This window comes from Phaseolus vulgaris, chromosome 2 (assembly GCF_051622355.1).
Source record: "Phaseolus vulgaris cultivar YP4 chromosome 2, ASM5162235v1, whole genome shotgun sequence".
Taxonomy (NCBI): domain Eukaryota; kingdom Viridiplantae; phylum Streptophyta; class Magnoliopsida; order Fabales; family Fabaceae; genus Phaseolus; species Phaseolus vulgaris.
Window position 1 is genome coordinate 2,769,485 of NC_143499.1, and position 15,224 is coordinate 2,784,708.

The 15,224-nt window shown below is 35.5% G+C and overlaps 2 protein-coding genes across 4 annotated transcripts; one reads left to right on the plus strand and one right to left on the minus strand.

The window, feature by feature from the left end:
* Positions 1–807: 807 nt before the first annotated feature.
* On the minus strand, positions 808–2,611 carry LOC150028936 (uncharacterized). Its single transcript, XM_090299380.1, has 2 exons — positions 941–2,611; positions 808–822 (listed from the first exon to the last, which is right to left on the minus strand). The coding sequence occupies exons 1-2, from the start codon at positions 2,609–2,611 to the stop codon at positions 808–810; spliced, it is 1,686 nt and encodes a 561-aa protein (XP_090155506.1).
* A 2,752-nt stretch (positions 2,612–5,363) lies between these two features.
* Positions 5,364–9,766, plus strand: LOC137810171 (BTB/POZ domain-containing protein At3g50780). 3 transcript variants are annotated; one of them, XM_068611319.1, is made up of 4 exons: positions 5,418–5,613; positions 5,741–5,873; positions 6,179–7,002; positions 8,621–9,766. In XM_068611319.1, exons 3-4 carry the CDS (start codon positions 6,370–6,372, stop codon positions 9,551–9,553), a joined length of 1,566 nt encoding a protein of 521 aa, XP_068467420.1. In that variant the 5' UTR covers positions 5,418–5,613; positions 5,741–5,873; positions 6,179–6,369; the 3' UTR covers positions 9,554–9,766. The 3 variants fall into 3 exon arrangements, with proteins under 3 accessions (XP_068467418.1, XP_068467420.1, XP_068467419.1); XM_068611317.1 differs by having other exon boundaries at positions 5,364–5,873; XM_068611318.1 differs by having other exon boundaries at positions 5,741–7,002.
* The last annotated feature ends 5,458 nt before the right edge of the window (positions 9,767–15,224 follow it).

The window sequence follows — 15,224 nt, forward strand, 5'->3', positions numbered from 1 at the left end:
GCATGACCTGATAGCAATAGTTTGCCATATCGGTAGTGAATGCAGTCTTCGGGATGTCAGGTTTATACATTTGTATTTGATTGTAACCGGAATAAGCATCCAAGAAACTCATCATGGCTTGACCAGATGCCCCATCAACCAACCTGTCAATACTCGGCAAAGGATATGAATCTTTCGGACATGCCTTGTTCAAATCTGTATAATCAGTACACATTCTCCACTTTCCGTTTGCCTTCTTGACTAGAACTACATTTGCTAACCAAGTCGTATATTGGATTTCTTTAATGAAACCCGCCTGTAACAATTTTTCAGTTTCTTCAAGAGCAGCTTTTCGTCTTTCCTCTCCCAACTTCCTTCGTTTTTGAGCTATCGGTCTTGCTTCTCGGCAAACAGATAATTTGTGAGAAATGATGTTATGATCAATTCCCGGTATGTCTGATGCCTTCCAGGCGAACAAATCTTTGTTCATTCTTATTACTGCCACTAAGTCATCAATCATTTCTTCGGGCATACTACCCCCAACATATGTACATTGCGTTTCATCTTCGTCTAATTGAACCGATGTAATTTCTTCTCTTGGCTCTATCCTTTCATCATCATTCATTCTGGGATCCAAGTCCACCATTGCAACCATGTTTCTTGCTTCCATACTTCCGGTCGCTACTCTCGGCTCTTGGACCATCTTCAATCCGGTCGCATAACACTCTTTGGCTGCTTTTTGATCGACATATATGGTTGCTATGTCTCCCCGTTCTGTTGGAAATTTCATTGCCAAATGTGGCGTCGACACTATAGCTCCCAACTTATTCAACGAAGATCTTCCTAACAAGGCATTATAAGAAGTACGAGTATCCACCACCAGGTATCTGATTGTAATTGTTTTCGTTGCATTTCCTCTACCAAAGGTTGTCGGCAAATCAATATATCCTTTGGTGTCAACCTTTTCACCTGAAAACCCAATTATTTGCTCCTTCAAAAGAACCATGTCTTGTTCTTTCAAATGTAATTTTTTGAAGGTTTCCCAGAACAGAATATCGACTGAGCTCCCTTGATCTACTAGAGTTTTCATTACCGCGTACCTGGCAATTTCAATTGTTATCACCATTGGGTCTCGTTGATCAGGATCAATATCTTGGAAATCTTCATCAGTAAATAACATAGGTGGCAAACTTCTTCTTTTGAAAACATAATTCACGGTCATGGTACCTCTCAAATATTTCTTTCCTATCGTATTATATGTTTCCTTTTCCGGAAAGCCTCCAGAGATGGTATTAATGAACCCCCTAACTGGCCTTCCCAAACTGCGTTGTCGGCTCTTTCTCTCTTGAGAATGGAGGTGGCTTCCTCCACTTCTTAGATCTCTTTTTTCATCTCTTCCTCCTCTTCTCTCCTTTCGATCGTTTTGTATATCAGTCGTTCTTCCAAATCTTTCTCCTCTACTCCTGACATCTTGTTCTGGACTTTGACTAGCCTTCATTCTTCCGACTCTAACAAAGCGTTTTAATTGCCCTGTCTGGATCAACTCTTCAATTCGGTCTTTCAGCGCTATGCATTCTTCAGTGTGATGGCCATGATTTTTATGGTACTGGCAATGTTTGTTGTGGTCAGCTCGATCTGGGGTTCGTGCTTTCCTTGGTGGCGGTATTACTTCAGTTGCCATCGCCTCTTGAAGTATTCGGGTCCGAGTTGTGCTCAATGGTGTGTATTGTTGAAACTTTCGACCACGGGGTTCCTCTCTGAGACGTCTGCTTTGATATCCTGCCTCTCTTTCATTTGTTTTCTTCTCGTTCTTCACGTCCATCCTTGCCTGATTCCTAAAGTCCCTTAACTCCTCCATTTGCATGAACTTTGTTGCACGCCGTCTTAATTCATCAAGGCTTACGGCCGGTTTTTTGCACAAACTATCGGCAAATGGTCCCGGTCTCAACGCAGTTATCATATGATTCATAGAAACTTCTGGACTGAGGTTTCTAATACTTAAAGCCATTCTTCCAAAGCGTTCCATAAAAGCTCGCAACGACTCATTTTGTTCTTGTCTTATGTTTACGAGAGCTATCGATGTTAAGTGATGTGGTCTACTTGTAGCGAATTGAGCTCCAAACTTTTCTATCAAAGTGTCAAAACAATCAATAGATAATGGTGGTAACCGGGTAAACCAGCTTAAAGCTGCTCCTTTCAAAGTAGTTGGGAACACTCTGCATAGGATGGCGTCATTCCACGTGTGCAGACTTATTTGAGTTGTGTATATAGCAACATGTTCATCTGGATCTGTACTCCCATCATACTTCTCTATTGTTAGACTTTTCCAATTGTCAGGTAATGGGGTCTCTATTATAGTCTCAGAAAACGGGTGTCTTCTGGCTGGTGTTTCCACAACGATACTAGAAATCTCAGGTAACTTCCTTTGTGTGACCCCGAAACTCTCTTCCTTATTCTCTCTTTCATTAACATGTGTTCTCGGCTGAAAAGTCTCAAGGGAAGCATTCAACACGGTTTCTTCATTTAATCTTTGTCTCATGTAAGCATTCTCGGCTCTCAACATACTCAACTCCTCTTCATTACTCTTCTTTAGTGTCTCAAATTCCTCTTGCAATTGTATTAACATGGCCATGGTCATAGCGTTCTGACAATCTTCTTGTTCTCTGGAATGTTCTCCTCTTTCGCTCATTTTGTTTCCCGGCCCCACGGTGGGCGCCAAAATGTTCTTACAAGGACTTAGAAACAAACTTCCGTCGCCTTCCGCACGTTGACCTCTCGGCCTTCTCTTCCGGACTCCCTTCTCGGTATGATCAAACTTCCGTCACCTTCCGCACGTTGACCTCTCGGCCTTCTCTTCCGGACTCCCTTCTCGGTATGATCTTTCGGGCTCCCCTTACCCTTCACGTTTTATTAGATTGCCTGATGGAGACTTCCCAGTCAACTTCTAGCTCACTCCAGTTAATCTTTCGGTTTTTAGTCTCGGTTTCCTCTCACGGACGGGTGTGCGTACCTGAAAGGTGCTCTGATGCCAAAGTTAGATTCAGTTTTACAAGATATCAGAGTGAATTCCACTTATCTCACCTCTCAGGATGACCCTGTATTTATACTACTCTTTTATTGGGCCCAGAAGTTATTTGGACGTTTTCTCTTTGTATCAGGCCTTTACTACATACACCCGCATATTTGGGCCCAGTTTCATGGGCTTTTGCTTAATAATAATTTCCATTCTATTTTATTTCTTTCGTTATTTAGTTTACTTTCGGGTTGAGCTATCGGCTTAGTTTTCGCATTGCTTTCGGTCCAATCTCTCGGCTTAGTACGCATTGCTTTCGGTCCAATCTCTCGGCCCAGTACAAAATTATTTTAAAAGTGTTATACAGTAACATAGTACCCCAAAATATCACTAAGTGATATTTAAAGGATCAGTTTTTTTTCCCATCAAACACAAAGTTTGTTTGCGGGTGTTACACAAAAACAGAGATAAAAATAATAATTTATATTCTTGATACATAATCAAAGAAAAAAAAATGTGGGCAACAATTGTTAAAATTCAAGGGACTTAAAAATGAATTTTACACATGTAACTTTACCACTCAAAATAGATAAGAGGGAAAGAATATAATTTTAATATACTATTAGTGTACTTTTTTTTTACTATATATGACCTAATTAAAAACAGATCTAGATATACTTTTTAAAAGAACTATTAAAAAAAGTAAAAAAGAATATTTTTTTCTAACATCATGCAAGTTTCTTATAACCAGTTCATTTCAATGAGTGTTTTGTTCTCTACTCTCATTTTTTAGGAAAGTTCTAAAATCGAACTTGTTTAATGGTTATTTGAATTAAGGGGTATTTTATTATCATGATCTTATCTTATTAACCGTCATATTTTCAGATAACGGTTATAACACGCTCACTTATGGGGGAAAGGTTCCAAAAAGTATTAAAAATTAACCCTATCATCCAATGTTTGGTCTCTTTAAAATTATAAATTGAAGACAAATATTTGACCTAAAAGTGGAGGATACACAGTAAAGAAATACATGAAAGAGTGCATCATAGATACGTGAGTTAAGGAAATAACGGATTTCATAGGGTTATATATATAATATACAATTATATTTTTTATTTACTTTATTAATGTGGATTAAATGAGTAGATATCAATATTGTTTAATTAAGAGGATTATGACAACCCTAATTAGTAATATAAATACACGTTCTTCTCCCAATCAAGAAAAGATACTAAGATCTCATAGAGGAATTAGGTTATTTGGTTGAGGAAGGCCACGAACCTCTTGTTCTTGATTGTCGTAGAGATTCCGCAATAATTGACGATCATCACCATGGATCCAGATCCATGTATTTTAATTCATATTCTTGATAATTAGCATGAAAGATCTTAACTATTTTCGGACTCAAACTAAATAAAAAATAATTAGGGTTAGAGTCCGAAAATAGCCAAGATCCCTATTTATTTTTTATTTGGTTTGAGTCCGAAAATAGCCAAAATATTTCATGCCAATTATCAAAAATATGAATTAAAATATCTGAATCCATGGTGATGATCGTCGATTGTTACAGAATCTCTATGACAATAAAAAAACATGAGGTTTGTGTCTTCCTCAACTAAATAACTTAATTCCTCTATGGGACCTATAGGAAGAAGAACACATGTGTTTTTATTTGGTTAGAACCAATAGTCTATATTTATATCGCTAATTAAGGTTCATATAATTCTTAATTAGTTAATATTGATATCTATTCATTTAATCCAGATTAATAAGATAAATATGAAATATAATTATATATTATATATATAACCCATTAATAGGAAATTTGTTATTTCCTTACCGAGAACCAAAGTGAAGTTGTATTTGTTCTTGATAGCTAGGTTAATTCACCTTTAAACATAGTAGTTCATCATGTATTATTATTGAAACAATTGATAGTTAGAAGTAAGTTGATAGGTAGAATGCATGGTACCAAAAAGAGGAGAATTGAAAAGGCATCAACGTTGTCTATTCTTAGAAGATTCATATTTTTGGGTTTGGATTTTAGGAGAATCCATCGCTTTCATGTTTATGTCCATCCTACTACAATTCTACTGGTAACTGCCTCTTTCAAAATAAAAACAAGCAAAAGGGAGAGAAACTACTTTCAACACCTTTCTGACACAGATCTGTTTCAATATCAAGATTCTTCTCTTCTTTCTTTAATTTCCCATTAAACATTCCCAACCTGCACTGTTACAACTCAGCAACACCATGAGGGCATACTGGTAAATACACCATCTACCAATCAAGCAAGCTAACTTTAACTTTACCCTACTCCACATGACCACATCATGACAAAAGCAACAGTCTCATACATAAAGAATCCACAATATGACAACAATAATGATAAATAAATATACCAAACCATAAAATCAGAGGCACTGCTGAGTTGTGTAGAGAGAGAACTACAGCAAGGAAAAACAGGATTAAAGGAAAAGTTTTACTTTTTTTTTAATTTCATTTTAAAAGATTGTCTTTTTAATTAGAGAGAAGATGAATGGTTTGAGTCTGAGGGGCCAAGTGATGCAATTTCTGAGACCCAAATCATGAAAAGCGTGGAACTGGCAAAGTGGAAAGTAAGAAACCATCATCATCCATTTCGTTTCATTTCATTTGGGTACCCTGTCTTTTCTTGTGCGGCTCTTCTGGTGTTCTCTCCTTCACGAATTCATGAGTGACTAAACTCATTATTCCTCCCTTCAGCTCTTTGCTCATCGCTTCCCTTCATGGTCAACACTTCAGCTCCTGTTCAATCATTTTTAAAGCTTTGAGCTGAAACCAAATTGTGTTAGATATGGCATGAGGTTTCGGAGGTTTCTCATATGACAAATGTTTGGTAAGTTTTCTGCTTTTGCCGTTTACCAGTGACTAGTGTCCAGAGAGAGAGAGAGAGAGGGGTCATTTTCTGTGTGCTGATCTGTAGTTACTGGTTCACTTTGATGGGGTCAGATATAGAATTTCATGGTTATACTGTACTTTTGGAAACGCTCCAGCCATTTTACTTGTTAAAATATAGAAAAGAAATTGCATATGTCTGCTTTGGTTTCAGTTCAAATCCCTTTACCCATTGGAGAAAAATATAAAAAAAATTCAGTTCATTGAACATTCCTCATGTTCCATGTACTTTGTGTGAAACTGCAGTGGCACCGGTTCCTTTTGGGGAAGTAGATCAGCTTCAAAGATTGCAGCTTTTCATTTTGCTTATTTTCCAAATTTTATTTGGGGAAAGATATTGGTTGCCAAGTAGGGATACAAAGACTTGTCTCCACTGCATCATTTTCATTGTGATGCTATATCTTGTTCCATATAATTAGTGTGAATCCTTGTCACTTATGGGGGATATTAGGATTACCCGGGTAGAGCAAGGTCAAACAAAGATTAAAAATGTTCCAATTGCTGTCACCCCTGAAGGATTTTGGTGTTGCCCTACTCCTGTTGGGTTCCAGAAAAGCCTCAAGCCTCAAAACCCTTTGAATAAACTCAAACCCTCCTCACCACTTCCAAAGACTAGTTCCCAGAAAAAGGAAGTTTCGGTGAGTGAGAGAAAAGCGGGGCCTGCCCCATCAAGGTTGGTGGTTTCTGATGCTCAACAATGTAATGATGATCCAGAAAGACCTCCACCTAGCCCTTCTGTACCTGCACCGAGAGCACCTAGACCCAAACTTGAATCTATGCCGAAAAAGGTGGCTATTGAGTTTGGTGAACCCGGAAGTTGTGACATGAAGCTTCTTCTCCTTGGAAAGCAGGGATTTTGTGTGAAGTTAAGTGTTCACAGGGATGTTTTAAAAGAGAAGAGTAGTTTCTTTGCTGATAAACTTTCTGAACAATCTGGTTTGTCATGTCTCCAAGTTGATGACTGTGAGGATGTTGAAATATATGTTGAAACTGTTGGGCTTATGTATTGCAAAGAAATGAAGCAGCGGTTGATGAAGCAAAGCGTTTCTCGCATTCTTAGAATACTCAAGGTAATTTGCTAACTCTGTCATCACTGCCTGGTCTGCTGCTAATACTGTTGGGTAACACATTTCTGGGAATGAAGTTCTATGCTATTAATCTTTTGGTATTATAATTTTCAGATTATTTTTTTGGTGCTGTTTATTTGTCTGTGTGTCTGTAATGGCACGCCTCATTAGAGGCTTATGGTTATATGACTTATATCTCAACTAAAAAATATTTAATTTCTTCTCATTAATTGTATTCCTCGTGAGTTAATTCACCCCCTAATATGATCTCACTATGGTTTTTTCTTCCCCAGTACACACATGTGTGTGTAATATATGTAATTTAATATAACTTCAATTTAAACAATGCTATTTATGTTTTTAATGCTACAATCTACTGCATTTTTCCTTGTTACATAATCAACCACTTTTTATCTTTCATGGAATAGGTCTAAATATAAACTTAATAAAGGTAGCCTAATGCTATATTATTCTCTTAATACTCTATAAACAAAATATTAAACAAAAAGGAAATGCATTCAATATTTTGAAAACATAAAAGGCATTCAATACTACTTTTCATTTAATAATTTGGAGGATGACGTGAGAGTATTTAGAATTATGGGCTTTGTTAGCTAATAACCCTCAGCATTCAGTGCACTCTGTTAGATGCTTTCAATTGCTTTAAAAGGCAAGTAGGCCATTAATTTTGTGTTTTCAATGTTTCCTTCTTATTTTGTTGCTTTATGAAGAAATGTATTTTGGGCTGCTTTATGATATTGTAAACTAGCATGCTAACATCATCATTATCTTATATTTTGGATTTGTTGTACTGTAGTGAAAACCGGTGCATAAGGTTGTTATCTTTAAAAAGTTATCATGGTTATGTTAAAAAGTTTATTTTTAAGACTGTTTTACAGGTGATTTGTTCTTGGGAAGTCTTAATACCTGAAACCATACATACTCCTTTCTCCACCCTCATCTTAAAGGATTAGGGTTTAGCAAACTAGGAATTTGTTGTGTTGTGCCATTTTTCTTATATATGTTCAATTACCTCTTATACTAACTACTGTTGATGCAAATCAGTAGTTAAAAGTGCTATGTATGTGAACCATAATGAAGATGATAAATAATCGTATCACATGGATTTTTATAAAATTATTGTGGTTAAACGTATATAGATACATTGTAACTCTTCACAAGTACACAAATAAGTAGCCTGAAATGCTTATGTATTTACTAATATACAATTGCCACGGCAAGATTAAAAGTTGAGTTGAATAGTGGAATGTGCTATGGCTGAGAATTGTGGTGATGTTCAAGATATAACCATGGTGTCTCATGGGTTTTTCACCTCTTAAAATTAGTAAGATCACCCAGTATTAGGTAATCCTTATCCCCTGTTTCCTGTTGATCATAGTATTTTATTATGGGTCAAAAGACTTCTCATCTGTTCTCTACAAGACTTCATGAAAGGTAGTGCCTAAGACCTCAGTTATAAGTTCTGGCTAAGTATTGTTTTCATTTTAAATCTTTCTCATCCTTGTTTCCCCATTTTATCCTTTCCTAGAAATGAGCCATTGGATATTGCTTTATGAAACACCATTGCTAGAGTTGTAATCTAAAAGAAACTATGCTGCAGGTTGCAGAATTCCTCGGCTTCAGCTCATGTATCCAATCATGTTTGGAGTACTTGGAAGCAGTCCCTTGGAATGGAGAGGAAGAAGAAGAAAAGGTGATCTCAACAGTCCTACGACTCCAAGGAGATGGAATCGGGGTGAATCCGGTGCTAAAACGAGTTTCTCCTGATATTTCCAATGCCCCAAAAGACACCCTCTCCCACATTGTTGAACTTGTTCTGAAAAGCAATGAGGAGAGAGGTCGTCGAGAGATGAAATCCATTGTTCTAAAGCTCCTTAGGGAGAACAATAGTCTTCCAAGTTCTGCAGGTTCAGCTGACATCTGTAATGACATGATTTATAAGTCATGCAGAAGCTGTTTGGATTCATTATTGTGTCTCTTCAACCAAGCTGCAGAACCAGACTTCAAAGACATGCCTAGCGATATCAAAGAACCCATAATAAAACATATAGCTCTTGAAGCTGATAACTTGTCATGGTTGCTTGAGATTTTAATTGATAAACAAGCTGCTGAGGATTTTGCAGTGATGTGGGCAAACCATCAGGAATTGGCTGCCCTACATGGAAAGCTTCCCATTGCGTTTCGCTATCATGTGAGCTGCATTTCTGGAAGACTTTATGTCAACATAGGAAGAGGGGAGGTTTTACCATCGAAGAACACACGACAGTTGTTGTTGCAGACATGGCTGCAGCCTCTAATCAATGACTACAACTGGTTGCAGCACGGTTGCAGGACATTCGATGGGAAACTTGTGGAGGAAGGAATTGGAAGGACAATTCTGACCTTGCCTTTGGAGGATCAACAGAGTATTTTGCTTTCTTGGGTTGGAAGCTTCTTGAAAACTGGTGATGGTTGTCCCAATCTTCAGAGAGCTTTTGAGGTGTGGTGGCGTAGGACTTTCATTAGACCCTATGTGGAAGGCCAAGGTGGTTGAATGCTGCATGTGATGTGTTCATGAATAGATCTTGAAATGGTTTTGGATTTTTAATTTCTCTTTTGAGGTGACTATTCTAAGTAATTATAAATTATATGTTGATTTGCCAACATGGTTTACCTCCACCTGCTAACCAGTTTCATGTATACAATCACTTGTGAAATTGTAATTTTTAGTAATTATACACATGCTGAAGATTTAGTTTTTCTAAAATGAGACATTTATTTTATTATACAAGTACTTACATTCAATTATAATTCTACTAGTTCATTTTTTTAATTAATGGTTATAGTTTCTCTCCTTAGTGGAACTAAATCCCACTTTTCTAAACAAGGTATGGAGATGCTTCAATCCAAAACAGTAAAATAAAGAGTGAATATGTAAAATAAATATTATTTATATAATATGTTGGATAAGATATTTTAAAAAAATAATCCAGAATCTATGTCATCCCATGTTGAACCGCACAATTATAAGGAAGTATCAAAGGATTCTTGTTGGATACAAGCCATGAAAGAGGAACTATCTTCCCTTGAAGCTAATTAAACTTAGACCATCACAACTCTTCCACCTGGAAAAATTGCCATAGACTGCTATTGAATTACAAAATCAAGCACAAATATGATGGGTCAGTAGAATGGTATAAGGCTCGAGTTGTAGCATAAGGATACACATAACTTAGGGTTGAACTTCATAAACACCTTTTTCTTCATTGACAAAACTAACCACTTTATGCCACTTATTAGCTCTGGTTGTTACAAACAACTGGATCCTAAAGCAACTTGACGTTAACAACGCTTTTTTATATAAAGAGTTCTATGAAATTTTCACTTGGTCTTCTTATCAATGACAAACATTGTGATTGCAAACTTCAAAGATCTCTTTATGGGTTACGACAAGTTGGATGACAGTGGTATGTTAAACTATCTCAATTCTTACTTTCACACTATTACAATCATTCCTCTGCTGATCACTCACTTTTCTTAAACATGTTGGCACATCCACAATTGCTCTTCTTGTTTATGTGGATGACATTGTTCACACTAGAAACAATCCTACACATAACCACTCTTCTTGACTAACACTTTTTCATTAAGAACTTAAGTGATCTTACCTATTTTTTGGAACTTGGAATTACTCGAAACAAAATTGGAATCTACCTTAGCCAAAGAAAATACACTTTAGACTTTCTTATAGGGACTGGTATGCTAGCTTGCACTCTTGTGCCTACTCCCATGGTACATTTTGCACATCTTTCTACTGAAATTTTTTTTAAACTTAATAAAGAAGACTCAACTTCTTATAGAAGACTCTTTGGACATCTCATTTAACTCACTAACACTCATTATGACAACATTTTTTGTCAACAATCTAAGTTAATTGATCTTATCTCCAACAAGTGATCCTCAACAAGTCATTTTTTTGTATTCTTTGGTATTTGAATGGTGCTTTTGGTACCAGAATTTTCCTTCACAACAACATCATTCAACTTAAAGAAGCTTTTCTGAAGCAGAGTATCTTGCTTTTACTGCCACAATCCGTGAGATTCAATTGATTACTTATCTCCTTCTAGATTTTTGGGTGTGGTACTTCCAGTCCACTGGTAATGAAAAATATTTATTCCCATTCGGAAGGACTGATAAACTATATTTGGTTTTTCCTGTTTGGACCTATGCGTTTTCTGCTTTTCGCAGTTTCTTCCTGCACCCCTACATTTTTCTTCCTGCACCCCACAAAGTTGCGCAAAGATAAAATTGTCCCTATATAAATTGTAGATTTATAAATTTTTTGTATTATGGATTATGAAATCCGGTAAATTTTCGGATTGGCGCTTCCGGTAAATTTTTGGATTGGCGCATCCGGTAATCTCCCGGATTGATGCTTCCGGTAGTACATGAATGATTGTGTTAATCCAAAATAAAAAAATGCAAAACATCCATAAGTGAAAAAATCATTCTGGATCCGCCAATCCGTAATTCAAAATATGCATTCTGGATTCAGAAATCCATAATTGAAAAAAAACATTCCAGATCCACCAATTCGTAATAGAAATTAGGCTTCTGGATTCAGCAATCCAAAAATCAATTATTTATGCAAACTTTGCTTCCGGAACACCCCCTCATCCGGAATGCAACATGATTCACTTCTGGATTGATGAATCCGTTAGTACACTCCCAGATCCCGAAATAGTAGGGGTCAGTTTCGGATTTTACAAAATTGTGGGGGTGCAGGAAGAAAAATGTAGGGGTGTAGGAAGAAACTGCCTCTGCTTTTCCTTCTATGCGTTTTGGGCCTTTTTGATTTTTCGGCCCCTTTTTACGTATTTAGGATTTTGCCCCTGGTACACATTAGGATGAATAATTTTTTCTTTGTCGTTTTCCTATCTCTCCATGGTTTCGTTTTCTCTTCTTTTATGTTCTGGCTTTTAGGATTTTGCTGTTTATTTCTCTCCCTTTAGTGATTCTGTTTTTCTTACAGCAGTTACTGCGGTGCCACCATTCTCACGCAGTTGCTTTCGTGTTAATTATAAATAATCAGCACTATACTTTTCTGGTGCCTTCAGATAATTGTAAATAATACACCAATAGTATATACAGTTGATGGGCCTGCCCATGTAATTACCTAATTATTCCAACCTAATTCTCTTATAGATGTTGTTAAAAAATTTAACATTAAGATGTAATTGCTTAACACGATAAGGTATTTAAACATGCGATCTCTTGAACCTGTGTGAGTGTATCATCTCTCCTTAACATTTTCTTAAATAACTTTTTGAGAAAATAAAAGGCAGCAAAGATTTTTCTAACTAGCATGGACCAGCAAATAATATTCACAATGTTATGGTCAATACATATATATGACTGTTTCTTCCTGCACCTCCTTCATATGTTCATCTGACACCTTCATACAAAACATGAAAATACCTCTTTATTCTTCTTGTGTCACCCCCATATTCTGGATTACATAATTCGGAAGTTAATCTCAGATTCAGAAATAGCTTATGAATTATGTAATCCGGACATGTATTTGAAAAAAGGCTTCTGGATTACATAATCCGAAAATTAATATAAACTTCTGGATTATGTAATCCGGAAACTAATCATGCATATAAAAAAAAGGCCAAAAGCTAATTACGAATTTAGAAAAAAAACTTCAAATTACGTAATCTGAAATATTACAAAGGAACATTTTTGGAATACCAAAAATTGATGGATGTGAAAGAAGAACATATGGAGGTGTAGGAAGAAACAGTCTACATATATACATCAGAGGGAGCTGAGATGGGCCATGCAACGCAAATGAATGTTTTACTGGTAACAATGCATATGGTCCATAACAAAATAAAGGCTTCTTCTTCCTGCACCCCTTCGTTTTTCTTCCTGCACCCCCACAATTTTGTAAATCCCAAAACTGACCTTCACCTTGTTTCGAAAGCAACTTGTTGATTTCCAGATTGCTGAATCTGGAAGTCTAATTTTTGTTTCGGATTGATGGATCCGGAAGATTACTGGATTCATCAATCCGGAATATTTATGGATTTTTCAATCCAGAATGCAAAAAAATAAATGCGGATTTCCCATTCCGTAAAATTACCGAATTGTATTGTCCGAAAGAAGAAAGAGTAGTGTGGATTTTATGTGTATTTTGGGGTTTTTAAAAAATAGTAGGGATATTATTGTCTTTGCCTTACATTGTGGGGGTGCAGGAAAAAAAATGTAGGGGTGCAGGAAGAAACTGCCCAAAATAAAATGATTGTAAGATGATATTTCTCCCTCGCTATCATCCTATTTATGAGACTGTTTCTTCCTGCACCTCCATACACAATATGAAAATATATTTTTATCCTTTTTTGTCACTCCCATAGACTAGTTTCCGGATTATGTTATCCGGAACACATTTGAAAAAAGACTTCTGGATTACATAATTCAGAAGCTAAATAAGACTTCCGGATTATGTAATTCGGAAATTAATCATGCATATGAAAAAAGGCTTATGGATTACATAATCCAAAAGCTAATTATAAATTTGAAAAATGAACTTCCGAATTACGTAATCTAAAATATTATAGAGGATCATTTTTGGAAATTCAAAAATTTATGAAGGTGAGAGAAGAAGGTATGGAGGTGCAGGAAGAATCAGTCTATGGCCATGCTATTGCCATTGCTACCATAATATTAGATTTACTTTAGCTGCCTAAATTTTTAAAAAATGGGCCTAGCCCAATACTGCATGAACCCAATCATCTCTTCATTTCCTTAATGAAACATTCACTGGATCATCTTATTAACTCAACATCAATGTAATAAAAACGACTTGTTAAATCATTACTATAAGAATTTGCTAGTAAGTATCTTTCCGATTTTAGGAATTAAAAATATAAAATTAAAGCATCAATATTTTATATACTAATATTTGAGATGTGAAAATATTCAATATATATACAGTTTTCAGTCTCATAAGTCTCACATATATCCTTATCTTTATTAAAAAAATTGTTTTGAGTGTTGTATCACATTGCAAAAATGGAGGGACCAACCCAAATTGCTGTGATCTGAACATCTCCTCCTGCATCATGAAGCAACAGTGGGCTCCTTCATTAAATGGAACCAAATTCAAAGCTTTGGTGTCAAATTTTCGTCACCTTCTTTCCCTATTCAATGTGTAAGTTATGTTGCAGCTGTACAAGACAAACAAAAAATTCTAGGGTGGTATTCCCTCGGTCATCCACTAGCCTCTAGAGACCCTTCTTTTTTCTCTCTTCTTCTTCAATCTTCATCAACTGTTACTGTATCTGCAAATTTATGTTCACACGAAAGAAATTATATGATGTAAACTTTCTGGTACTCTTAATGAGTAACGAGTCCTGATATATTGACATTACTGACTATACGATAATGACGTGACAGAATAAGATTATGCGTGAATAAACGATGCAAATTTTAAAATAAGATAAAAATATATATTTTACATTGATTCTTAAAAACAATATAATATATTTTTTTTTACTCAATATCACACCGAGTTATTAAGTAACGTTCTTAACCAGCTTACTCTTAAAAATCACAGTGAAGTCCAAAACAATCTTGTACATTTGGTAGGGTAGGCTATGTAGTTAGGTGAAATTAAGAAAAATGATAAAGATATAATGGGAAGTGACATCCATGACAGAAGACTAACCTATCACATTGTAAGATGGGACTCACTAACCCACCAACATGTAACTATCCATTTCATATTCACTTTTAATTAGTTACTCAACCCTTAATAACATCATAATAATTCATCACACCAATTACAGGGCTACTAACTACTAAGTTTGGTTATTAAAGAGAAAGGAAAAATAAATTATTAAGTAATTTCAAATCATTTTCACATTACATATAATAGTTATTATTATTTTTCATACTTGAATTAGAGTCACTTAAATATTAATCATAAATATAAATTTCACTACAAGAAAATCATCAAATAGAAATCAATTTTTAAATATCAAAATAATTAGTTACAATAGTAAATAAATTAGAAACCATTTAAAAAAAATAGTTTTTAAATTAGTTTATATTATTGTTAATTGTTTCTAAATTAATATCTAATTGGCTACTAAGGTTTTAACTACCAATTATTTAGATTCTAAATTTAGTAGAAAAATCTTGGTTGCTAATTAGATAAT

Coding starts and splice junctions, on each gene's coding strand:
- LOC150028936 (XM_090299380.1), bottom strand. CDS start 2,611: ATGGCCATGTTAATACAATTGCAAGAGGAATTTGAGACACTAAAGAAG.
- LOC137810171 (XM_068611317.1), top strand. CDS start 6,370: ATGGGGGATATTAGGATTACCCGGGTAGAGCAAGGTCAAACAAAGATT. Junction 7,003..8,620: donor GCATTCTTAGAATACTCAAG/GTAATTTGCTAA, acceptor ACTATGCTGCAG/GTTGCAGAATTCCTCGGCTT.